The sequence below is a fragment of the Citrus sinensis genome, chromosome 3 (genome assembly GCF_022201045.2).
Source record: "Citrus sinensis cultivar Valencia sweet orange chromosome 3, DVS_A1.0, whole genome shotgun sequence".
In the NCBI taxonomy this organism is placed as follows: domain Eukaryota; kingdom Viridiplantae; phylum Streptophyta; class Magnoliopsida; order Sapindales; family Rutaceae; genus Citrus; species Citrus sinensis.
Genome location: NC_068558.1, coordinates 10,022,903 through 10,050,781, shown reverse-complemented (window position 1 = coordinate 10,050,781; position 27,879 = coordinate 10,022,903). Strand labels below are relative to the sequence as shown.

Sequence of the window (27,879 nt, the reverse complement as noted above, 5' to 3'; positions counted from 1 at the left end):
ACTGATCTATGTAGATCTTTAGGGACTTTCCCACATTTATTCCATATAAGGTTACACCTACTATCCGTGCATCATAAATGACTTTACTAGATTCATTTAAATATTTCCACTAACTACTAAGTCTGATGCCCTTGAAGTATTCTATATTTTTAAACACTTTATTAGGAAACATTTGTAACTCTATATCGAAGCAGTTTAAACAGATTAGAGAGGGGAATTAAGAACTTTTTTTCTTTACTTACTGCATTAGGCATCCATTTTAGGCACCTTGTCCTCATATCCGTCATCAAAATGGAAAACAATTAAAGAAAACATAGACATATAGTTGAAATTGGTCTAACCCTACTAGCACAAGCACATTTGCCTTTAAGATTCTAGTAAAATGCATTTCATGTTGTCGTCTTCTTAATAAATAGACGTCATACTCCAGTTTTGAACAACATTTCTCCTTTTCAAAAGATATTCCACTAAAAACCAAACTCTTCAATGTTAGAACCTTTGGTTGTGCTTGTTATCCTTCTCTTAAACCATATAACAGACATAAGTTTGATTTTAGAACTGACATATGTGTTTTCATTGGTTACAACCCTCATTATAAAGGATATCATTGTCTTCATTCTTTAGGAAAAACTTAGATTTTAAATCATGTTACTTTTGATGAATTTTCTTTTCTTTATGTTCTTCTATTTAGTTTAAAAAGGTTGTCAATCCATTTCAACCAGTGAGTTTATTTTTTATTATTTTCCTTCTTCTATGTCTTCTTTTATTAAATTACAAGCCCTTGGGCAACACTCCCAGCAACCATCTCTAATGCTTCTCTTTCTTCACCACATACAAATTCTTCTCAACCTAATACAGTTACTTTCTCTTCCTCACATTTAGTTCATAACCATTCACTTTATTCAACTCTACATATTAATCCACCTTCACTACCACATGCATTCACCTCCAGCAATTAGGCATCCTATGATCACTAGGCCTAAAGTAGGCATTTATAAGCTCAAATTATACTTATTGGCCTTGCTTGCTCAACCTTCGAAACCTACCTCTGTTTCTCAAGCACTCTTTAATTCAATGTGGTTCAAAACAATGCAAGAAGAGTTTCAAGCTCTTCAAACTAATCAAACATAGGATTTAATCTTGCATGATGTTCGTGTCAAAATATTAGGAAATTGTAACACCCTAAATTCAAGAAGTGCAGTGCACGAGATGAAAGAGGTTACTTACAAATCCAAATCCTTCTGCCAAAAATCTCAAACTGAAATACCTTAAATTTTATTCAAATAAAATCACGAAACTATATGTCTAATACTAAATAATCTCTCTCGAAGATATAAATATAACAAAAGTCTCAAAACTCCCAAATTACAAGTTCATATAATAAATAAACTTAAAAAAATGAGTATATCCTTCTTTTATTCAACTAGCAAAAGGAAACAAAGCATCTCTAACTCCACTGATAAGCACACCTCTCAACAAGGTATTTAATCTGTAAAAAGTAATGACGAGGGGTGAGTCGTTAACTCAGTAAGTAAAACTATTCCTAACACACTAGGCTTATCGATACTAAAAATATTGCAAGCCTTCTTTTTAGTAAAACATATATTATAATTCATAAATTTCATAAAACAATATATGTTACAATAAGATGACATAAATTCATAATAATCTGGGATATCAAAAGTGTAGTTAATTATGAAAGCAAATCGTAGAACACATACACAGAAAGCAAAAGGTTAGCTCATGTCACATAGTGTCACTTATACTCCCGGTGACCCGGCCAGAAATAGAATCAAAATTAGAATTAGAATATCGTGTGCACACTCAAAACAAAAACTCAATACTAGTCCGGAACATATATATCGTATTATACGATCAGAATCGGAATCAGAATAACTATGGAGAATGGGCCAAAACATTCAAATTAGTGTTTCGTATGTAATGACTTGTACGTGGCACTTTGTACTATATGTGGCACTTCGCAGCATTTTGGCTCTCGAGAGGTGGCCCCCATATAGTCTCAAGATGTGGCCCCAGTACAGTCATAAGTAATCTAAATTGTACATGGCACAAAACATTCGTATCAAATCCATAAATGTCCATAACAATAATTTAGGCTTGCAAAATATTTTATAAACAAAATCATAAAAGGTAATCATGTAACAAAATTAATTATATATTTAAAAGAATTTATAATATTTTGTTAAAAATTTAGATTTGAAAACATTTACAAAAACTAATTTTGTTATGAAAATCAATTAATCTTTTAAGTAGTATAAAAACACTCATACTCATACTCATACTCATACTCATACTCATACTCATACTCATAATAATAATAATAATAATAATATCAAAATAAACATACATATCTAATAGATTAGGAATAAAGTCACTTACCTCAATAAAAGAATTGACCTAACACACTTCTAAGCCTCTAAGAGCCTCAAAAACCTTCAATACCTTAAAAAAATACAAGATATAACTATTACAGACTTATTCTAAGAATCTAATTTTCTAATTCATACCACACAAGGTTGATTCTCAGAATTTTAACTCTTAATCTAAAAATCGAAATCACATAATATTCTATAGAACTATTCTGGACATCCATGGGCACCTCCTGTAAAATTTTTAAGAAGATCTGATATCAAAAACATTTTCAAAACTATTTGTATCTTAACAAATTTGAAACTATTTCACAGTACCTTAACTGAACAGAACTAGCTCCGAAATTTTTATAAAATCATATACTAATCAGAAAATTATGAAATAAAAAATTTGGATACTAGACACATATATCAATCTCTGTTTAAAATTTCATAATTTTTCGTTTGGTACTGCAAATAATTTTGTGAATTTTGTCATTCTGCTAAAGTCGAAGTTTTACAGTGCAGCAGTATCTGTTTCGAAAATACATATAAAATTGAAAACGAAGTCAAATCTCATGAAACAAAATTTATTCAATAAGCCCTATATGCCTAGTATTCAAAAAGATAAGTTTCTTAAGAAGAATCATTTAGAAAATATATGTTTAGTTTCGAGATACTCATGCTGTCCAGAATTGTCCAGTGTGCTTATTGCATCAAGGATTGATTAACAAGACTCAACAATAAATCAAAGCCTTAAACACAACTTACACATACTAAATCATGTATTATGATATATAACAATATAAAATCATGCCAATTAAAACCCTAAATAGAGTGGTAGGAAAACTTATGGAGAATAAGGAGAGTAAACTTACCAACCGCTATGATTCTCTCCCAAACAAAGGTTTGAATCCTAGGGTATAAGTAAGAGAGTAATGAGTAGCAAAGAAAATAGAAGAAAACGTTGTGAACTTAAGGTAATGGAAGGGGGAAAAGTATGAATTTATAGGGAGTCGTAAGAAACCCTATTAAATGTGGAAAAATAAGCCTTTTCCAAAATTACCCCATAACAATCCTATTTATAAGGGCAATAATGCCATTTACAAATTCTAATAAAGAAAAATTTTCTATAATTTAAAATCATGGAAATTTTGGCGTTATAGAAATAACTGGGTTTTCAGACTTAAGTATAACTCATATGGATCCATCTAAAGATACAAAGTTAAACTTGTTGTAAAAGCATTTCACTAGACAAATGTGGTTGATTAATTTGAAAATCTTCATCCAAAGTCAAAGCCTCTATAATTAGAATTATTTTGAGTTTGGCAGTGATGAATCACTAGGTGCTTAGATTGGTGGATGTCAATAATGTTTATATATATATATATATATAGCTTTGTAGATTCTAGTAAATCTCAACATATTTGCAAGTTAAATGCCTTTTATGGCTTAAAATAAGCACCTAGATATTGGTTTGATAGGTTCAAGACTACTATGCTTCTCATTGGCATTTTCAAAACTCTAAATCAGATAACTCGCTTTTCTTCAAATGGGACAGAGGTCACTTGTTTCTGGTTTTGGTGTATGTTGATGATATTATCATAAGTGGATCTCGTTCCCTTATAGTTTAGCATGTCATTCATGATATACACCACATATTTGCTTTAAAGGACTTGGTAGTCACAAAGTCTCAAAATAGGGTTCATCTGTCACAAGCCAAATATATTGCTGACATTTTAACAAAGCATAACATGGCTAGCTGCAATCTAGTGCCTATACCTATGTCAACTTGTCATTATCTTACCAAAGACTATAGTGATAAAATTGATCATGCATCTCAATACAAAAGTATCATTGGAGCCTTGCAATATGTCACGACGCCTACGACAGCCTTCTCAGTTAATAAATTGGGTTAGTTTTTGTCATAATTAAGGACTCATCACTGGGAAGCATGTAAAAGACTGTTGAGATATTTAAAGGTACCTTACATTTTGGACTGCATTTCTATAATTGTGGAGCTATGCAGTTAAACTATTTTATAGACTCTGATTGGACTTGTGATAGAGTGTTAGGAAGTTGGTGGTTGGTTTTGCTATTTATCTAGGTGCCAGTTTAGTTTCATGGTCATCCAAGAAGCAGTCAGTGGTCTCTCGATCAAGTACAGGGGCAGAATATAGAGCTTCAGCTCATGCTGCATCAAAGGTGATTTTGATACAGTCTTTGATTGATGAATTGCACATTCAACTTATCACCATGCCTATAATGTGGTGTGACAATCAACGAGCAATTGCCTTAGCATATAATCTTGTTTATCATGCTAAAATCAAGCCTATTGAGCTTGACATCCATTTTATTTGAGACAAAGTTGCAACCTAGAAAATACAAGTTTGCTTTATACCAAGTGAAGATCAAATAGCTGATGTGTTAACTAAAGCGTTCACTTTTAAAGTTCTATTACTTACGTAGCAAGCTGAATGTTCATCTTGAAAGTTTCAGCTTGAGGGAAGCTTTCGGTGCATCAAATATCACTTGAATGTGGAGCATATAGTTACTGTGCAATAAACAGCAATAGATTAGAGAATTAGTTGCTTGATTTAGCTTTTATTAAGCAAAGCACATTGCATGCATAACAAATTTAATAGTTTGTACATTTCAATACTGTAAATATGTAATATGTTCTTGTTTTGAGTTAGGTTAATGAGAATCTAGTACAAGTTTCTTTTAAGCATTTTCTCTCATTTTTTTTTTGTATTTTCTTGCTTGCCAAACATATTACTCAATATGCAAACATCTCAAGTTGCCAAAGTGTTTGGAACAGGCCAGAGAATGAGTTGAAGCTCAAGCCTAAGGAAATGAGTTTAGAATCATTAGTAATGGAGTTGAGAATTGTTCCGACAAGCTGATTTTCTCATATTAAAAAACTCTCTATGTTTGGAAGCGTGTGGCCCAAAATCTGATTGCCGAGTAGATTCATGGTTTTTACGGTTGAAATATTGAAATCCCGGTGGAATCGGACCACTTAAGTAATTGGTATCAATAGCTAGAAATTCCAGGATTTTTAGATTGCCAATCTCGTTTGGAATTTCACCTGCCAATGTGCAAACGTTAAATGGAGACTTATAACGCTTTTCCATTTTTGACTTGGATTGAAAGTGTCGAAAATGAGCCGATTGAATGAGCGGAATATTGTCAAATTACGGCCTTGATGAAAAGTTTTGACCCCCATTTAGCATGTCGTGGAAGATTTAAAAGTGATTTTTAGATATGAACATTTGATTTTAAACTTTTTTTTTTTCAATCACTTACTTAAGTGGGTTGGCATTTGATTTTTTTTTTTAAACAATTAGGTATTTGTTAAATTTTATCTTTAATTACTTCGTGTATGATAACTTTATTTTACAGCAAACTTTGAAACAGTAAAATAACATTTTTCAAATTAAACGAAAATTTAAATTCTCATTATTCAATTAGGAAATAAAGACCATTATCATAATGATTTTTCTTATTCACATTCACTTATTTATGCTATTTCTTCTCCACCTAATTTAGCTATCAATTATTTTGATATAACAAAAAAAGAAATAAAATTAATAAAGTACAAATAATATATTTTTAATAATTAAGAGTTTGTAACTCTATCATCATTCATAATAATTATATTAAAAACTACATCATTATTAAACTACTAGCAATTAACCTCTTTTGCTCTATTTGGGAAAATTTTTAATCGTAGCAAATTTGTGGTTTTATTAGGACCATTTTGGAATTCACAATCGGGTATTGAAAAATAAAACTGAGATTCAAATAATAATAAGTGGAACGTACCTTGTAGGTTGTTATCACTAAGATCCAGATGTACAAGCTTACTCAAGTTTCCAATCTTTGAATGAATATCTCCGTAAAAATGATTGACCCATAAATCCAACTCCTGCACTTTGGATAAATTGAAGACTTGGGAGGAGACCTATGAATCTGTTAATGCAAAGATTCAACTTTTGGAGATTTAGATAAAACTCCAATCCATGATGGAAAGTTTCCAATCAATTCATTGTTTGTGAAACTAATTAATCTGAGTCAGCGTAGCCATCCTAATTTAAACTTAACGTAAATTATTATGACTAATATTAAGAGACACTGGGAATAAGAAACTTCCCAAGTGTGGGAGAATGATACCTTAGTGACCAATACAAGAAAGATTTAAGGCAATAACTCTACGATGGCGTGCACCGCAAAAAATACGAACCCAATACATGCCTGATAAAATATGGACCAATTATGATTTAAAACATTATGACGATCAATAGTATAGGCTTTGAATGCAAGAAGAGCAGATTGATCCACTGTGATGTTTGTTACACCCGCAGCGAAGCTCGCTGTGAACCATTGTAACAACAACATAGGAACAAGGTAGAATAATAAGCGCATATTGATTGGTTCTCATAGATGCAGCAAACTAAGTGCTAAATGAGATGGAAATAATTTTTAAAAGTGAAGGAAAACAGCATACGTACTTAAATATAGAAGAGACTCGTGATGGTCTTCAAAAGCGAAATAGGTAAGATTTTAAAGGCGGAGTACAAAACATTCAGCAATAATACTCACTCAATTTTCAAACCCCCATCCCATCGAAACTTCAGTTTCTATGTTGATTAATCTTTGTAGACTTTTGGCGCATGAATTGTTTGCAGTTTCATTACAGATTTCTCATTTTCTTGAGCATTAATTAGCTGTTTTGAAATTGATTTTAAGTTATTTTCGTCAATAGTGAATTGCATTAAGCATACTTTAACAAATACAAAAAAATTGTTAAAATCTATGGTGCTTAAAGTAAGTTCTAGAGCATAAATAACTCTACCCTAATATTATTTAGGTTAATCATTAATTAAAGTTATAGCATCTTTATAGATATTTATTATTATCGTTAAATATTACTAGAAATTATTTCTTTTAAAAAAAGTATGAAAAGTTTAAGCACTTAGAAGATTAATATATATACATTTATAATATGATTAATGTTAAGGATCCAAATATTTAAGGGTGTGTTTGAGATTGAGGTGCTGTAACTTTTAAGCTACAGCTGCTGTGGAAAAAAAATTATAATTATGAAACAAAAATTAATAAAGTGTGTTAAATATAAATTTTAAATAATAATTTTGACAAAATTATTAAAGATATAATAAATTTTCTATTATACAAGTGAAAAATCTTATCAGCATATCTTTTAAGCTATAGCAACTAGCGTTTACTATACACTTTAGTGCTATAACTTTTAAGCTACAACTGCACCAACCTCAATTCCAAACACACCATAAGTCTCAACTTAAAACTCAAATGGTTATATATTGAGATACTCAGCCTTAAAATTAATGTTTGTTTATAAGTAGTCTTTCATTTTTATTGATTTTCATTTGAGAATGACTTTATTTATTTTAAAAGGTAAAGAGTAGGTAAAATTAAAATCGATTTTTTTTGGTTAAAATTAAAATCAATTTTTTAGTCCCTACCTCTTCAATGTTTTAAATCAATAAAGTTCCACGGTTTGAGGATGACATTTTAGGATGACTTAATAGGAGTATTACGAATCATTTACAACGCATACGCTAGCTTGTCAATCACTTAAATTCAACGCACAGAGTATGTATAATTCTAACGACGATGACGACAATCTTGACTTACTTGTCAGTTGTAACCCCACATTTCGCTCTCATTTTTTTCTTTTTCAGTTCTAAGTTTTCTCCATTTTTGGGGCCCTGCTATAAATGTCTCCACAAAATTTCAACAATATATGGTATAACACAAATTGATGATTGAAGTTGATTTTCTGTTTGGTTGATAAGAAAGTGATGAGAAAGTTATTTAGATCTAAATCTAAGATATTTTCATTAGAACTAAAATGAGCTACAAAGCTGGTAGTTATACAAGGGAGCTGTTATTTGCTAAACTAAGGGCCTGTTTAGTATTGAGATTTGGTAATTACAACTTAAAAATTATAATAATAAAATATTTAGTATATAATAACTATTGTGGTTTGGAAATTAAGCTAATTTGATTTCACAATTATATGATGACAATTTTATAATACTTTTATATTATTTTTGTTTAAATTATTATTAAAAAGTTATATTTACTATTCATCATCAAATTTTATTATATAGTTACATTTTTTTTCACAATATCTATATTTTAAAAACTACAGCACTTTAATACTAAACAAAACCTAAATAATAGAATATAATCTCTAAGCGAACGAACTTTACACACTATTTACAAAGTCAACAAATTGCTGCTGATGAGCTAAAAATATCTTCCAACCGACTTGATAGATAATCAGCACACATTAGTAGCTAATGAGCTTCATTAATATTCCTTGCAAGCATAACGGCAAAAATGGTTGAAATATGAGTATGACTCGCTTAGTAAGGTCCTGTTTGAGATTAAATTGGGTAATTTAAAATGTATAGCACTAAAGTATTTAGTAAATACTAACTATTCTAACTTGAAAGTTAAGTTGATTTGATTTTACACTTTTATGATGAAAAACTCATTATATCTTTTCTAATTTTATAAAAATTATTATTTAAAAATTATATTTATCACATACTATTAATTTTTATTTTATAATTACAGTCTTTTTCCAACAACAGCTTAACACTTCAATACCAAACACAACTTAAGTACATTAGTTTCCTACTCCTGTGTTGGTATGTATCATGCATCTCATGTGACGTGTGCAGAAATGATACTGGATGTCGTTCTAGTATACAATCTTGAAAACTCAAGAAATGAGGCTCTTACAAAAGAAAAAACATCTCAATTGAGAAAATAGTAAATATTATTGATGAGAAATTTAAAAGTGTTATCACAAACTACGAATAGCAAGCCTATATAAATTAGTAAATAACCTAATCTTAATTCTTCTCGAATAAGAGAAATAATTTAAAATCTTTATTAGACTGAAATTACAAATACAACTCAAATAAAATTAATAAAACAAGATAAATTCTAATAAATTACTAAATACTAAATTTACTCAAAATCTAAATTTCCTAATTTATTATACCTTATATGCTTCCTGCATCATGATGTCACCTTTCAGCACATTGTTTTTAACAAAGTGTACATCCATTTTAATATGTTTGGTCTTTGCAATGGAAGACCGAATTCTTGGCTAAGGCAGCAGCACTCTGACTGTCACACCAGTGCATAGGACTGGAAGTTTGATGAGATAACAGAGCTCATCCAATAAGGATTGCAGTCATGTACTAGGTTTTGCAACCACTAATGCTTGCTTTCAAGATGAGGAAGAGATAAGGTTATTGCCGAGGTATATGCAACGGGCTCCATTAGTGGACATCCCGTCAGCCAAATCACAGGCCCAGTCTGCATTCGAGCAACCTGTATTTTCCAATCTTCCTTCTCTAGAAATATATAAACGAATGCCGGTTATAATGTTTTCCAGGTATCTTACCACTTTCTTGCTGGCTAACCAATGTTGCAAGGGGTAGGGGTTCCCAGGTGCTGGCTCAGCTTATCTTGACTGGTTAATGTCAGATATTGCCGACCACCTACAATGCCACACAGAGAACCGCTACAAATTCCTGTAACTTCCTTCCTGTACTAAAATTAAAGGAGTACCCCATCCTCTGCAGTAAATACATAGTCCTACTTACGTTTTTGGAGATATTGACAAGATATTCCCCACAAGGAAAGCAAGCACAGAAAGATGGACAAGGCGACAATTGAGAGACTGGTGGCTCAGCATACGGCTGCTCGTGTAATTCTGGTAAGACAAAAGGAAGACAAAAAGAGAGGTGATATGTACATTCGTATAAAGTGTGTGTGTGTGTATACATATACACACACACACACACAGTCCCCATCCCTGCACATTTTGACTTAGCAGCATCAGTAATCAATTTCATACCAACTCACTGTAGGCTTCTACCGCCTCTCCACCACTCTCACACAATTACAACTAGCCCCACCATCCACCTTTTCCACCAGGGCAATTGCACGGCCAAATCATGCTTTAGTGCAAAGAGCAAAGCATTTTGGATTTGCCACACAGCTGAACAATCCATAACAAATGCCGAATGCGAAGTACTGAAGAATGTTCTTCATCGAAATCTCATAAAGATACTTAGCAGCTGCTGTAATATTAATTTTGAAGCCTTGGTTGTGTTTTCACAACTATTTCCTAGATATACTAAAGAGGTTGAATATAATGATAGATGTGGGGTTAGCTCTTGAATATCTCCAACACAGCCATTCACCAACACTTTGTGGTTCATTGTGATTTGAAGCTTAGCAACATTCTCTTGAATCGATGAAAATATGGTGGCACATGTGAGTGACTTTGGCATTTCCAAACTCTTAGGTGAAGGAGATTATTATGTGACACGAACCAGTCGTTGCAATTGGTTATATGGCGCTAGGTAATATTTCAAGTCTAATTTCAAATTTATGATGCAACACTTGCTCTTTTCTCAAGCTCATGCAAAGGCTGGGTTCATTATTATTTAAAGTTCATTTGCTTACCTCTATTCAATTGAATTTAAAAAATGCACAATACGGATCAAAGGGAACTGTTTCAGGCAGAAGCGATGTCCGTAGTTATGGTATTCTATTTATGGAAACTTTTATGAGAAAGAAGCCCACAGATGAAATGTTTCCCGGAGCAATGAGTTTAAAGAAGTGGGTAAAGTAATCATTACCTCATGAATTGACTGCAGTTGTTGAAACAAATTTGATATGAGAGGAGCAAGCTTTTGGAGCCAAAATGGATTGTTTATTAAGCATCATGCATTTGGCATTGGATTGTTGCACGGACTCACCTGAGCAGAGTATATACATGAGAGATGCTGCAGCAAGGCTCAAGAAAATTAAAGTGAAGTGTCTGGACGACATCCCTGCAAACTAATGACTGTAAAACTGTTATATGTGGACTGGTTGTTGACCTTCTGCGTGCATACTTCCTTGACTCTGTACTTGCAAGTGGAATAAGAGCCATTCTGATGTAGTTCTTCAAATTGCACCTTTGCAGTTAGATTTTAGATTTATAAGGCTGTATTTACTAGAAACCGTAGAACAATAAAACCAAGAGTCCAGAATGTAAGTTCTCCAAGCTCATAGTCATAGCCTGTGATTTAAGGATAAGATTTAACACTGCAAGAGATGAAATATTCTTCAAAATTCTAAAAGAATCTGCCCAACCGACCTATTGAATGGGACGTATCAAATTTCCCAGTGTTGATTGGAATACTGCCTTATTAATGGAAGATGTAGGTCAGGTAAGCCAGCGTTACAATTTTGCCCAATTGTAATTATTACTTGAACTAGACTGTAATTAGACTTTAATTAGCTAATAGAAAAATCAAGTCCAAGTAGCTAACTAGCAAATAATATATTTTATGATGCCGAAAAAGTTTAGGGTAATTGGGAAAAGAAAAAAGATAGAAAAATTTGCCGGGCTTAATATTTGACTTAATTGAACGAGTCACAAACTTAGTTAATCTTCAATTTACATAAAATTTCGGTTTTAGTTATTTCAATTAATTAAATTTTCATAAAAGCTACTCTTTAGCTGAAAGTTCTTGGTTTTAAAGTCAAGGGTTATTACACGCACCCATATATTTCAAAAACTCCCTCCTCTTCAAAGCTACCCGTCAATTATTCATTTGATTCTGTTCTCTCGTGCCTTAGCGAATCTAGCTGCGTGTTTGGTAGGTTTTTTAAGGCATAATCTTCTTAATTGGGGGCTCAAAATGGAGTTAGTTTATTGGATAATCACGTGCATACGGGATCATGCAGCCCCGGCTGGCGGCACGGAAACTGTTGGAAAAATTATGGGCTTGATGGAAACTGACACGACGGAAACTGCTCAAAAATGGGATTGCTCAAGCCTTCGTGGGCCTAATACACATGATGATGTCGTATTTATTCGCGGGCTCGGCAATTATGGGCTTGATGGGCTTCAACTTCACACCAAGAAGATTTCCCGCCATTTCTTTCTTGCTTAACAAACACTTATAACAGCTTCTCCAACTGACTATCAGAATATCAGTTGACTTTTTTTGGATTTCCCAACTTGCCCTCGACCGTTATTTTCCCTCCATAAGCAAGAGAAGCCTCCATTTTCTCAAGCAGAAAAAGAAAAAGAAACACTTACAAGCACTACTAATTCTCTGTCGAGAAAAACAAGAAACCCATCCCCGAAATGAGCAAGAAAGGTAAAAGAAAACAACCGCTGCCGCCGCCGCCGCCACCGTTCCATACCACCACCGATGGCAGGGCTGCCATTGCAGCATATGACGAAAGAGACTACGTTGGAACCTTGAGATGCATCAAAAATTCTCGGTCACGCTACGAAAAATGTCCTTTTTACCACCACGCCACAGCCTTTATACTCTACAAAATCGTTTTGGGAAATAAATACGATGATGACACAAACAAGAAATTCATCCAAGATGCAGCCATCTCTGCTCTCGAAGCATCGGTTCAATGCTCGAATTCCACCACAATAGCTTACTTTTGTGCCTGTACGCTGTATGATTTGGCAAGATTCAACGGAGAATATGACCAGGTGATTCAGGAATGTAACAGGGCGTTAAGAATCGAGAATCCCAGGGAGCCTGAAAGATCTTCTTTCGTTTTCAAAGATCCGAGCCAAGAATGGGAAATTGAGAAAACAAAGCAAGAATTGAGGGAGTTGATCAAGAAAAGTGAGAGGAAGAAAAGGTGGGCTGCCATCAGTTCAGTTGAAATGATCGAGGAAAGTGCAAAGGCAGCAGAAAAAAAGGTAGTTGAGATTAAAAACCAGCTTGCGAGACTCGGGAATTTGCCAGAGAAGGAGGAAATGGAGCAAAATCCTATGCGGGAAAAGCTAGAAGAGAGAAAAAAGAAACAATTTGCTGATAAATTTATGGCCAATTTTGAAAAAGCAAACAATGCAAGATCTTTCTGGAACAATGAAATGAGTGCTGAGCAAAAAAGAAGTTTATTTCGAGTGAAAAGAGAAGAGCTCGAAAAACATTTGACAGATCGCAAGGAGAAGGATCTTCTTTCGGAAGCTATTAAATTTGCTAAGGCGCAGGGAGAATGGAAGTTTTGGGAGTGTTGCGATTGTTCGGAGAAGTTTGGTGACTGGCAGTCTTGCATGGAGCACCTCTGTGATTCTCATGACTTGAGAATTCATCATGATCTGGCATCAATCCTTCCAAAACGAGTCGATGAGATTTCACATGAGATGATTGTTAATGGTGAGTGGAAGCCTGTTGATACAGCAGAAGCAATCAAGATTTTGGAAAACGAATCCAAATCAGAATCTTGTAATCCGGATGACAGTGGCAGGTGTGCAGAAAAGGGTCAAGATGAGCATAAAGGTTTTTCTGATGAAGATGTCCCACTCACTAAACAGATGGGAAGTGAAAGTGATGAGGAAGCATCATCTATAGCACCCAAAGATTGGCCATTAAGTGATGATAACAAACGTATTGCACTTCTTGAGAGTCTTCGTAGCACGTTTCAATTTCTTCTCAGGTACAATTTTCTTGTGCAAGCCGATATTGATGACGTGATACAGAATGCCGTTGCCATGCTTGAGACTAGATTTTCTGATTCACTGTTGAAGAATCTAGGCCCAAAAACACTTAAGCTAGTTTGCTTTTTGGAATCTTCAGAACTTAACAGCATCATCCATAAATTACAGCATGTGTCTGGTACTTTAAGTGAAGACACAGATGAACAACTAACTGGTGCAAAGACTTCTGATTTCAAAGAGGCTGTTGTATTTGACAACAACTCATCGAATCTGATTTTGGATGGCATACTGTCTTGTGGTACTGATGTAATGTCATGGTTATATGTGGGCCAAGAGGTTGGGGAACCATTAAAATTATGGGCAAGTCTAAGAGAATCTAATAAAGGGCAAAGAGTTAAGATGTTTGAGTCCTTTAAAGTGGAACGTTCAAAGTTTGTGAGAGCGTATGAGGAAAGAAGCAAGCTTTCAGAAAAAATGGATGCACTATTGGCAGTGAATGGTATATGTGCTGAAGAGACTGAGCGAAGGGAGGAAAATCCAGAGTATGTGAGGAAAACTTTTGAATCCCTTCTCAGAGAACGGCAAACAGAGCTAGAAGAGATTATTGATGTCATCAATCAATTTGATGATGATGATGCAGCTTATCAGTTTGAGTTAGATTTTATTCTGAATGTGCTGGAAACAGAACAACCTGTGACTGCTTATCAGTTTGAAAACACGTCAAGAGTGCACGAAAACTTAAATCAATCAGATGACTACGTAGAAGAAAAAATTATATCGTGGAGAGATCAACTGGGAAATGATGTGAGTACCATCGGCTTTTATTCCTTCAGCTGAAGGATTCTTTAATTATAATGCTATTTCGTTCTCATTTGCCTGAACATTTTCAATCTCACAGATGACTCTAAAAACTGTAACGATAATCAGAAGCATTGTCAGCATGAGGCTATTCAACCTGCATCTAGGACAGATATCTGCTTATGACTATCGGTTAATTTTGCTGCCCATGTTAAAGTCATTTATCAAGGTTTGTGCTCGAATCTCTCAGTTTTCTTAATGCTTTTTTGCCTTTGATGTTTATACTACATCTTCACATGGTGAAATTCTGTGCTCTGTAGTCACGACTAGAATGTCATATTGATGAGGAGGATGCGAAGATGTTAAATGAAAAGTTAAATGAAATTCAAAAAAGTTCAGAGGAGCCTGATAATAAAGGACAAACACAAGGAAAATCCAAAAACAAGAAGAACAAGAATAAGAACAAGAAAAGGAAAGGTCAAGGACAGGCTAAGGATTTTAAGGTTTGGTCTCTGAACTGTGATCTTCCCTTTTTTCCCCCTGCTGTCATGTAAGTCTAATTTGTTTGAAGCAAGCTGATTTTTTTTCTTTTTAACTGTAGGCAACCGGAGACATTGAGCAGCCTTCGGAAACTGGGGATACTGAGCAGCCTTTGGAAACTGGGGATACTGGGCAGCCTTCAGAAACTGGAGATACCGAGCAGGCTTCGCTTACTCAGGAGAAAGCAGTTCAAAAGTTAGTCCCTTATTTAGTATTGAAGTATTTTGACTTTCAGTAGAGTCTGATATGTTTTCACCTGTGCTCAGTGACAATCTAAGTTCCGAGATGGATGAAAGAGCTGATGATCAGCAACAATCGGTTGTGACCGAGAAGGCTGAGAAGAAGTACAATGAAACAGAAAAACTTTTAGAGGAGCCTGATAATAAAGGACAAACACAAAGAAAATCCAAAAACAAGAAGAAGAACAAGAACAAGAAAAGGAAAGATCAGGGAGAGGCTATGGATTTTAGGGTTTGGTTTCTGAACTGTGATCTTCTTGTTTTTGCTGCCGAGTAAGTTGTTCTGTTTATAAATTGTTTGAAGTAAGCTGAAATTTTTGTACTTTAGGCAACTGGAGACATTGGGCAGCGTTCGGCAGCTGGAGACATTGAGCAGCCTACGGCAACTGGAGACATTGAGCAGCCTTTGGAAACTGGAGATATTCAGCGGCCTACGGAAACTGGAGATATTGAGCAGCCTTCGGCAACTGAAGACATTGAGCAGCCTACGGCAACTGGAGATATTCAGCAGCCTACGGAAACTGGAGATATTGAGCAGCCTTCGGCAACTGAAGACATTGAGCAGCCTACGGTAACTGGAGATATTCAGCAGCCTACGGAAACTGGAGATATTAAGCAGCCTACGGAAACTGTATATATTCAGCGGCCCTCGCTTCCTCAGGAGAAAGCAGTTCAAAAGTTAGTCCCTAATTTGGTATTGAATTGTTTTCAATTTAAGTAGAGTCTGAGATGTTTCACCTGTGCTCAGTGACAATCCAAATTCTGAGAAGGATGAAAGATCTGATGATCTGCAACAATCGATTGCGGCTAACGAAAAATTGCTTGAAGAAAATATGAAGTATCAGCTTCAATTTGAGCATGAGGCTAGGCTCAATGTCAACATCCTTGGAACTGGACTTGGAAAAGAAGCTGCCAATAGCTTTCTATATATGATTATACAGGTTTTCATTCCATAACTAAATGTTTTCTGTCGTATACTGCTGGAATGATGGGTTATCATTCGACAACTAGATGAATTTCTGTCATCTGCTGCTGGAATGATGGTCGCTTCTTGTTTCTTTTTCTATCACTGCTGAAATGTTTTTCTGTTATGTGGTAATGCAGTCCCTATGGAACCTACGAGAATTTCAAGGGGAATGCAAGAAGAAATTAGATGCAGATCATAGGCACGTTGGAACTCCCTGCATTGTCTGTGCCTTTTTTGGCATATTTGCTGCCAAGAATCGCAGAGAAGCTGTTGATCCTACTGAATTAAGAATTGCTTTGAGCTACTGCCACTGGAACCAAAACAACTTGCAATTGGTTTGTAGCAAATCAGTCTTGAGTTTTAAAAAAAAATTCACCTCCATGAGAATGCAGAACTTGAAATGATATATAAGCCGTTGCTGTTCTTTATTGTCTTTCGGTTGGTTCCTTAATACCTACCCTCATTCAAATGCTTCCTTTCCAGGGACGAGTGAAGGATGCTTCTTTTTTCCTTATAGTTATCTTGAAAGCTCTTCACGTGGCATTTTATGCTGTTAATTCTGATGACGAACCAGAAGACATGTACGAGGGGAGTTTGGATTGCATAAACTCTAGTTGTTTGGTGCATAGAATATTTGGAATGGATCTTTTTGAAAGTATAGAATGCATCAACTGTCACATTAGATCGGGATATCGAAAGAATACTCACCTTGTTCTTTCTCTAAATGCAGACAAACTCAGAGTCCTTGCGGTAAGTTGAGTTGGAATTATCCATTGACAAGTCCCCACTTATTTTTTTGGAATACAGATGTTTTAGTCCTTGTTTTTGATGTTTTGGGCATTGTCCTTTTAACTCAGAATAAACATAGGGATATGTCTAATGAAGAGCTTTTAGAGCTGGTGGGGATAATTGGGCGAATGACTTGTGGCTGCGGACAACTAAACCTTATTAACCGTGCTCCTTGGTGTCCTCCACATGTCTTGACAGCCAGTATGCTAGATCTCAATTGTCATTAAAAAGCAGACAAATTGTCATATGATCAACAATTTAGTTATTCTTAAGTTACATATGGATTGAAATTGCAGTTATATATTGGCCGAGAGGTGACCAGAGTTCAGAAGATATATCAACAACCTTGAGTGCTCTATCTAATGAGGTGGATGTAAGCAAGTTATTTCAAGGATACGTGCCTGATTACACATATTTCATCGTTTCAATGGTAAATTTCATGTACTTGAACCTTCTCAAGTTATAAATTGAAACCGTGTGCTCATGTTGCAATTAAAAGTTTTTTGTCATTCATTTCCAGGTTTGCTGTTCTAGTGATCGACAACATTCTGTCTGCTTTCTTTATGATGATCAGCATGATAAACATTATGTTCAGCATAGTGAATCAAATGTGGAGGTACGTTCAGAGGGTGCTGAGATTCCCTTTTTTTTTTGTGATTTCTTATATATATATATATATATTCCTTTTTTTTCCCCTTTCTGTAATCCAGATTTGTGTCATGTGCATATGTAGGTTACTGGCTCCTGGGATGATGTGATTTCTACCTGCAGCAGAAAACGCTTACTACCAGTACTTCTGTTCTTGGTTAACAATGACAATCCAAATTCTGAGAAGGATGAAAGAGCTGATGATCTGCAACAATCGATTGCGGCCGACAAAAAATTGCTTGAAGAAAATGTGAACTATCAGCTTCAACTTGAGCATGAGGCTAGGTTCAATGTCAATTTGCTTGGAACTGGACTTGGAAAAGAAGCTGCTAATAGCATTCTATATACGATTATACAGGTTATCATTCCATAACCAAATGTTTTCTGTCACATACTACTGGAATGATGGGTTATCATTCCATAACCAGATGATTTTCTGTCATCTGCTACTGGAAAGATGGTCACTTCTTGTTTCACTTTCTGTCACTCCTGAATATTTTTTTTTTCTTTTATGTGGTAATGCAGTCCCTATGGAACCTACGAGAATTTCAAGAGGAATGTAAAAAGTTATTAGATAAAGTTGAAGAGCACGATGAAGATCCCTGCATTGTCTGTGCCTTTTTTGGCATAATTGCTGCCAAGAATCGCGGAGAAGCTGTTGATCCCACTGAATTAAGAATTGCTCTGAGCACTTGCTACGGTACTCGAAAAAACTTCCAGGAGGTTTGTAGCAAATCAGTCTCCAGTTTTGAAAAATTTTCACCTCCACAAAACTGCAGAACTTGAAATGATATATAAGCCATTGCTGTTCTTTGTTGTCTTTATGTTGGTTCCTTCCTTTGTATCTATATACTATCCCTCATTCAAATGCCTACTTTCCAGGGACCAGTGAAGCATGCTTCTCTATTCCTTCTTGTTATCTTCCAAGCTCTCCACCAGTCATTTAATGACGTTAATTCTGATGACAAACCAGAAGACGTGTACATGGGCCGTTTGGCTTGTACAAGCTCCCATTGTTTGGTGCATAGAATATTTGGAATGGATGTTTTGGAAAGTATAGAATGCACCAACTGTCATATTAGATCGGGATATGAGAAGTCTACTCTCCTTTATCTCACTATATCCGCATACGATCTCAGAAGGTGGAAGGTAGGTTGAGTTGGTATACTTCATTGACAAAGTCTCCATTTATTTTTTGGAACACAAATGTTTTTAGTCTCTGTTTCTGATGATTTGAGCATTGTCCTTTTAACCCAGAATGACCACAGGGATATGTCTGGTAAACAGCTTTTAGAGTTGACGGGGATGGGTGGGAAAATGACTTGTGGCTGCGGACAACTAAACCGTATCTCGTGTGCTCCACGGCGTCTTCCACAGGTCTTCATATCACTTATAGATTGGCAGGGAGTTGACGAGAGTTTAGAAAATATATCAACGACATTGAGTGCTCTCTCTAATGAGTTGGATCTAAGCAAGATATTTCAAGGATACCTGCCTGATTACACATATTTCGTCGCTTCAATGGTAAATTTCATGTGCTTGAACCTCCTCAAGTTATAAATTGAAGCTGCGTGCTCATGTTGCAATTAAAAGTTTTATCTTTCATTTTTCCAGGTTTGCCTCTCTTATGATCGACGATATTCTGTCTGCTTTCTGTCTGATGATCAGCATGATGAACATTATAATGTTCAGCATAGTGACTCAAATGTGGAGGTATATTCAGAGGGTGCTGAAATTTCTTTTGTTTCTTTTTTTGATTTCTTGTATAATTTTCCTTTCTGTAATCCAGATTTGTGTCATGTGCATATGTAGGTTACTGGTTCCTGGGCTGATGTGATTTCAACCTGCAGTAGAAAACGCTTTCTACCAATACTTATGTTCTTTGTTAACAAGGGCAGTAAATATATTGGCAACTGAATGATAATTAATCACAGCGACTCACATGACATGATGATAAGTTTCCAGGGGCTGATTGTTTGAGGGCAGGATCATGATGGGAGACGGCTAGCTGTAGGGAGGTGCCTGGCCATTTTTTGTGTCTTCTTTTTTATGATAGTAAATGCATTACGATGAAATGAAATAAGCTAGACACAGAACGCAATTATTAGAATATTTCCATTTACCGAATTTTTGTGGAATTTTTTTTTTCATTTTGCCTCTATTATATGCATATATAAGAGGATTCATTGCTGCACTGAATTGATGAAGCGAAAACCAACGCAAGTTATTCATTCAATTAGGATAATTTTTTCTTAATGTAAAGTCAACTACGGATTGGAAATACTTCTACATGCAGTAATAATTTCTAGGCCACAATTAGTGAAGCAAAGCACCAAATTCTTTTTCTTTTAGACAATTTATCAAACAATTGTCCGGCATAGATCTATAAACTCATCCATTCACAACATAAAGTAACAAAATCTCAATCAAAGCCTCACAATAACTTAATCAAACAAAATACTAATTTAATTTAAAGGCAACAAGAAGACTCCATTCTATTTTCTTAACTGAAGATATATTAGAAACTAAGTAAATCACAAAAACAACACATGATCCTTCTTCTTTAAAAGAATAATAATCAAACCAAGCACAAAAAAAGCACGCATGATCTAACATATTAGCTTGTTATTTGTTTAATAACAAATAACAAGCTAGTATGAGCCAGTTAGCCAGACACATGAGTCACATTTTGTAAGTCACATGAGCCTGTTAGCCAGACACATGCATTATCCTTTTCAGTTCATTTGCCATTACCCTTTAGTTAGCCAGACACATGCATTATCCTTTTCAGTTCATTTGCCACTGAGATGGACTACTCCTCTTTTGCAAGGCCATTCATTGCCAACTTCATTCTACCAACCACTTGTACCCTAAGGCAGAGACCGTTTTCTTGGTTAGATTAATAGATTTGAGTTGCATTTTGTTTCCATCAACTTCTTTTAACCTTTTCTTTGATGCCTTAGTAACAGCTACCTTTTTTTTTTTTTTTTTTTTTTGGGTTTATATTTCATCATTCCAAGCCTCATCTTCAAAATTAAGGCTCTGGTCTAATAGTAATTTCCACATAATCGGTCAAATCTCAAACATTGGGTTTATAATATTAGAAACTTCTAATTTCAAAAATAATTCTAATAATAAATAGCTTGTTATTTGTTTCTTTCACTTGCGAGTTTTGGCTACGGAGATGCCCAAGGTCGATAGTAAGCAAAAGACACTACTGCTGCCAGAATTGTGATTTGTGAGCCAGTGCTTGTGAAAGGGTTTGGTACTTTTGCAATTTGTAAGCCAATAAAAAAAAAAAAAATCATTTTGTAAACCCTAAAAATCTCCTAATGTAAACTATATATACCCAACGGAAAAAAAAAAAAAAATCGAATCTTGATCAACTATCAGTTGATCGAAGCAAAACCCTAATTTAATTAATGTCCAGCATCAAAATTGAATCAACAATTGAGCAAAGAAGTGACGAATTCGTCTTCTTCAATATGCTTAAGTCTCTGCAAAACCTTCACTCTCACTTCCTCCAACTCCGCCTTCACCGCCGACAAATCCTCCGCACTCCGACACCGTTTGATCTTGTCTTCCAGAACCATCAAGAATCCGCGGCACACATCGGCTTCATTGTGATGGACACCCACTTGGCCACTGCTGCTTGCGCCGCCGTTAACGCTCAAGAATTTGTCAATAACGGCGTCAAATGACGGTGACCCATGAACGTACGGGTTGCCGGCCGGTGAGAAAACAAGAACGGCGATCTGAGAGCCGGTGATGTTAGCGTATTCTTGGGCTTTTTTGAAAAGGCTTTGCCGTCGTTTTGAAAAAGTAACCATTCTCGCTTTTTGCTTCCCTATTTTCTTGATTTCGATTTTCAGTTTTCCCTTTCCCGGCGCCATTTTCATCGAACATAAACAAGAGAGTTGCGTACGCAAAACAAGAGAGAGCTGTGTATATAAAGGAAGCTGAGAGTGGGTGGTCGTTTTAGCGCGTCCCCGTTATATATAGGGAGAGAGCGAGCGAGAGAGTTGAACGTTAGGATGTAGAGGTTGGTAATTAACTCTAAACTCCCTGTTGTATACTGAAATTCTAAAATATTAAATGTTTTAAAATTTTCACATATAAATTCAGATGGTTTCAAATTTATAAATAATTTAAATAATTAATAAATAGGTAGGCTGTCTCAAGTTAAAAATTTTGACATAAAACTAAATACTAATATCTAACTCTTTATTTTTTTAATTTAAGGAGTGAGATAATTAATGACTTCACATTAAAATTCAATTAATAAATTAGCTTCAAATAAAACTAGCATGATATTATTAAAATAAAATATTAAATAAATAATTATAAAAACTGTGTATTTCTTTTTTTTTCCTTACATTTTGGTCGCCATTTTAAATTATATGCAGACTGAACTTCAAATAAAAAAATAAGTACAATATAATTGAATTTCAAAATTATTAGTTATAAGCTTCCAACATTCTAGGATTCTATCAAGTTAACAGCCCGTGAGGTAGGTTGATACAAAGTAATTAACAACTATTAAGATTCAAATTCTAAAGCACATATATAATTGATTGTAATCACTGTTTTTACCATCATAATGTGCTATGGAGTTGAAAAAGAAATTTGACCTTTGCAATGAACTGATAAAGAATCAAGTTAGAAAATCATTGCCGATAAAAAGCTATTATACACCTTTTTATCGGCAACGATTTTCATTGGAATCTATATGTCGTATATATAATACATATATGTCATGTATTCATTCCATATAATTAATAATTATATTTAATTAAATTATACATAATATACATGCATTAATTAGATATAATACCTTTCATGTACTTTAGAATTTATCCTCTAATTTCTATAAATTCTAAACAGCCATCATATATATACTCTTTACATATCTCTGTAGCCATTCAAACTCCACACGTGTCCCTTTGCCAGGTCAACTTGACAAGAAAAATGTTAAATAGACATTTTATATAATTTTTTATCTTGTATTTCAATTAAATAAAAGGACACCAGTTTTACGAAGAGAGAGGGGGGGGGGGGGGGGGCCGGGGGGGGAGGGGAATACAGTTTCCAAGTAGAAATCTGTGCCATGAAAAGTTTTTTTATATCTTTTTACCAGCGGTTATTTTTATTGAAATCTATAGCACTTCAAATTTTTGTAATAAAAATTTGTAACTACAAAAAAAAATAATAATTTTATCATTTATGTAGATCCATCTATTTACATATTTTTATACTCTATCTATTTTTTATTTGAGAGATTTTAGAGGACTTCAAAGGTATTACACTTAATTAATACATATATATTATATGTGTTTTTTTAAATCACCATATAATTAATAATTATATTTAATTAAACTACACATAGCACATATGTATTAATTAGATATAATACGTATTTCAAATTTTCTCCTCGAAATTCTACAAATTATGAGAAACCAACATTTATATACTCTTTACATATCTTTTTGGCCATTCAAACTCTACAAATTTCCCTTTGTTGGGTCAACTTGACAAGAAAAATGTTATAAGAGACATTTTTTACAATTGTTATCTTGTCTTTCAAGTGAGCAGCCCGATATCAATTAGAGACAGAGAGAGGGGAATGACAATTTATCCTTTACATACATCCATCTATTTGGGTACTTTTATATTCCATTTGTCTCCAATTGAAGTGATTTTAGAGCACATCAAACATATTTAATAAAACTATACATCGCATATATGTATTAATTAAATATAATATCTCTAATGTACTTTAAAATTTCTCATCTAATTTATAGAAATTCGAAGCAACCAACATATATATACTCTTTACATACCCCTTTGGCGATTCAAACTTTGCATATGTCCCTTTGCCATGTCAACTTGACAATAAAAAAGTTAAAGAGGCATTTTTTTAAAATTTTTTATCGTGACTTTCAATTGAATAAATCGACAGTAGTTTTGAAGAAGAGGGGAAAAAAAAAAGGAGAGAGCAAAAGAATGGGAAGCTTACAAGTAGGACTCCGAATCATGAAAAGTTATAACTTTTAATGAGCGATGATTTTCCTCAAAAACTATAGCACTTCAAATCTTGGTAATAAAATTTGTAACTATAAAATAATAATTTTGTTCTTTACGTACGTCCAACTATTTACTCATTTTTATACTCCATCAGTTTTTTATTTGAGAAATTTTAAAACACATTATAAGTATTACACCTAATTAATGCATATATATCATATGTGCATTTATTTTAAAAAATTATTATATAATTAATAATTTTATTTAATTAAACTGCACATAATATATATGCATTAATAAATTATAAACTTATGATGTAAATGTAATCTAAAACTTCTCCTCTCATTTTTGACAGATTCTAGACAGCCAACATGTATTTACTCTCCCTTTGGCCCTTCAAAATCCACACGTCCCTTTGCCGGTTCAAGTTGATAGGAAAAATGTTAAAGAACATTTTTTATAAAAGTTTATTCTGTCTTTCAAGTGAGTAATCGTTGACAATATCTTTTTTTTTTTTTTTGAGTAATGAACATTATTAGTCTTCACATATATTTCACATACTACCCAAAAAAAAAAAAAATCATGCAGAAAAGAAAGAGATCAGAAACATTTTGAACTAGAACCCAAAAAAAAAAAACCAAAGAGTCCCCATCTTATGCATATATGATTTCAAAAAAATTACAATGATATATTTTGAATAAGAAAGCTACGTAAATAAACAAAATTTTGTCTTTCTTCCGTGAGTACCATCAAGTGAAATAATAAAAGGCTCAATAAACAAACATTGTTCTGTAAAACTTTATTCCTGAAGGGGAAAAAAATGCTATCTAATAACTTAATTAATTTAATTGAACCCTTATTATAATCAAAAACAAATCAAAAGAGTTCACCTAATGAATGAATGAATGAATTTAATAGTTAATATATTATAATATAAATAATATTATAATAATATGTATGCCTCCAAAATTTTTAAAAAGAAAAACTCTAAAATTCACGAAAATCATTCATGCCTTCAGCTGCTGCCGGATGTGTTGACAAAATTGCCCCTCTGATATTCGACGAGAAAAGCAACGAATTAGCTGCGTAATTATAAAACTGCTGATGATTCGAGCACAAAAAATCTGCAGAATTCGGCGTAAACACTGGAATATTACTCGTAAAAAATGGATTCGGCGGCTCAAATATCGGCGGCGGAAAAAAACAAGAATTCACCTGACCGTCGTCGATGTTTCCTCCGCTGCAGTTCTCATCCGTCGTTATCACCGACGTCGACTCGTCGTCCTTTCCGGCGATCTTACAGCTCTTAATATTGTTGTTGTTGCTATCATTATTCTCCTCCTCCGACGATCCATTGCATTTCTCCGTCGAGTTATCGTCGCTCGATCGCGACAATCCGGTGAGTTTCTGCACCAGTACCATGAAGTCTAGCGGGTGCGTGTGTATGATCTTCGGCGAATGCGTGTAGATGATCACTGGATGCTGGTGCGACGGCGGCAATGACACCGACGCCGACGCCGACGCCGACGATTTCTTGATGAAATGTGAGTCTTTATTGATCTTCAATGGCGGAGAATTATTATTGTTATTATTATTATTTTGATTATTATTGTTATCGTTATTGCATTGTTGTGCTGCTGCTGATGTTGGCCTCATTTTTTAATTTTTTAAAAAATGGAGACACGAGAAGGGAAATTGAATGTTGTTTTGGTTTTGTTTTTATAGGCATCGGTAATAAAAATAAAAATAAAAAATTTTTTAAAAAATTAAAAGAAAGGATAATGAAAATAATCTAATGCAAAAAGAACTAAAAATAGAATTTAACTGCATGGGCGAGCGAAACAACGCCACGTCACGATTTGGCGGAGGAAACAGGCACGTGAGCAAAAAGGAAAAGAGAGTCCCAAGTAGGGTGGGCCGTTGTAATGAGGATGCTGGCGTGTTGAAATATGAGTGGTTGTAGGGAGATTAGTTGGGAAGGCGAGTCCCCTAGGTGTTGGTTTTGGCTGGTTTTAAGGTTGGGCGTTGACGGCGCGTTTGGTGGGGAAGCATGGTTTGGGTTTCTTATTTTATATCTTTCTGTTTTTTCTTAAAAGCAGGTATTTCTTCAAAAAGAAAATAAATAAATAAAAAGCAGGTATTAACACGAGCGTGGGTGCCACTCACGTGATGTGGCGCGTCGGTATAATCGACACACGTATAGTATATAGTATAGACCCGTATATTCTCGGCATCAATTTATTATTATCAGTTTAGCGTTCTACTTCACTTCTTGTGTCATGCACATATGCAAAATTTGTTTTCAAAAATTATAACAGAAAAAACTTAGAAGCTTAAGTTTCTATTTGGAAAATTTATAAAAATAACCATAAAAGTTTTACTATTTTCACAATTAACCAACATTTATATACTCTTTACATATCTTTTTGGCCATTCAAACTCTACAAATTTCCCTTTGCTGGGTAAACTTGACAAGAAAAATGTTATAAGAGACATTTTTTACAATTTTTATCTTGTCTTTCAAGTGAGCAGCCCGATATCAATTAGAGGCAGAGAGAGGGGAATGACAATTTATCCTTTACATACATCCATCTATTTGGGTACTTTTATATTCCATTTGTCTCCATTTGAAATGATTTTAGAACACATCAAACATATTTAATAAAAATATGCATAGCATATATGTATTAATTAAATATAATATCATTAATGTACTCTAAAATTTCTCATCTAATCTATACAAATTCGAAGCAACCAACATATATATACTCTTTACATATCCCTTTGGCGATTCAAACTTTGCATATGTCCCTTTGCCATGTCAACTTGACAATAAAAATATTAAAGAGGCATTTTTTTATAATTTTTTATCATGACTTTCAATTGAATAAATCGACAGTAGTTTTGAAGAAGAGGGGAACAAAAAAAGGAGAGAGCAAACGAATGGGAAGCTTCCAAGTAGGACTCCGAATCATGAAAAGTTATAACTTTTAATGAGCGATGATTTCCTCAGAAACTATAGCACTTCAAATCTTGGTAATAAAATTTGTAACTATAAAATAACAATTTTGTTCTTTACGTACGTCCAACTATTTACGCATTTTAATACTCCATCAGTTTTTTATTTGAGAAATTTTAAAACACATTATAAGTATTACACCTAATTAATGCATATATATCATAGGTGCATTTATTTTAAAAAATTATTATATAATTAATAATTTTATTTAATTAAACTGCACATAATATATATGCATTAATAAATTATAAACTTATGATGTAAATGTAATCTAAAACTTCTCCTCTCATTTTTGACAGATTCTAGACAGCCAACATGTATTTACTCTCCCTTTGGCCATTCAAAATCCACACGTCCCTTTGCCGGTTCAAGTTGACAGGAAAAATGTTAAAGAACATTTTTTATAAAAGTTTATTCTGTCTTTCAAGTGAGTAATCGTTGACAATATCTTTCTTTTTTTTTTTTTTTTGAGTAATGAACATTATTAGTCTTCACATATATTTCACATACTACCCAAAAAAAAAAAATCATGAAGAAAAAAAAGAGATCAGAAACATTTTGAACTAGAACCCAAAAAAAAAAAAAAACAAAGAGTCCCCATCTTATGCATATATGATTTCAAAAAAATTACAATGATATATTTTGAATAAGAAAGCTACGTAAATAAACAAAATTTTGTTTTTCTTCCGTGACTACCATCAAGTGAAATAATAAAAGGCTCAACAAACAAACATTGTTCTGTAAAACTTTATTCCTGAAGGGGAAAAAAATGCTATCTAATAACTTAATTAATTTAATTGAACCCTTATTATCATCAAAAACAAATCAAAAGAGTTCACCTAAAGAAAGAATGAATGAATGAATGAATTTAATAGTTAATATATTATAATATAAATAATATTATAATAATATGTATGCCTCCAAAATTTTTAAAAAGAAAAACT

At 33.8% G+C, this 27,879-nt stretch overlaps 4 protein-coding genes across 4 annotated transcripts; 2 read left to right on the top strand and 2 right to left on the bottom strand.

Moving 5' to 3' along the window:
• Positions 1 to 12,588: 12,588 nt before the first annotated feature.
• LOC112498919 (uncharacterized) lies at positions 12,589 to 15,582 on the top strand. Its single transcript, XM_025100790.2, has 2 exons — positions 12,589 to 14,715; positions 14,795 to 15,582. Exons 1-2 carry the CDS (start codon positions 12,589 to 12,591, stop codon positions 14,966 to 14,968), a joined length of 2,301 nt encoding a protein of 766 aa, XP_024956558.2. The 3' UTR covers positions 14,969 to 15,582.
• A 553-nt stretch (positions 15,583 to 16,135) lies between these two features.
• Positions 16,136 to 20,008, top strand: LOC102624054 (uncharacterized). The gene is made up of 12 exons (XM_006485792.4): positions 16,136 to 16,429; positions 16,593 to 16,790; positions 16,939 to 17,205; positions 17,313 to 17,445; positions 17,541 to 17,674; positions 17,765 to 17,860; positions 17,978 to 18,250; positions 18,418 to 18,615; positions 18,775 to 19,041; positions 19,150 to 19,416; positions 19,507 to 19,605; positions 19,705 to 20,008. Exons 1-12 carry the CDS (start codon positions 16,322 to 16,324, stop codon positions 19,807 to 19,809), a joined length of 2,145 nt encoding a protein of 714 aa, XP_006485855.3. The 5' UTR covers positions 16,136 to 16,321; the 3' UTR covers positions 19,810 to 20,008.
• A 1,327-nt stretch (positions 20,009 to 21,335) lies between these two features.
• On the bottom strand, positions 21,336 to 21,785 carry LOC107177971 (agamous-like MADS-box protein AGL61). Its single transcript, XM_015532554.2, has one exon. The coding sequence runs from the start codon at positions 21,783 to 21,785 to the stop codon at positions 21,336 to 21,338; it is 450 nt and encodes a 149-aa protein (XP_015388040.2).
• A 3,118-nt stretch (positions 21,786 to 24,903) lies between these two features.
• LOC127900547 (uncharacterized) lies at positions 24,904 to 25,338 on the bottom strand. Its single transcript, XM_052435692.1, has one exon. It carries the CDS (start codon positions 25,336 to 25,338, stop codon positions 24,904 to 24,906), a length of 435 nt encoding a protein of 144 aa, XP_052291652.1.
• Positions 25,339 to 27,879: the final 2,541 nt, after the last annotated feature.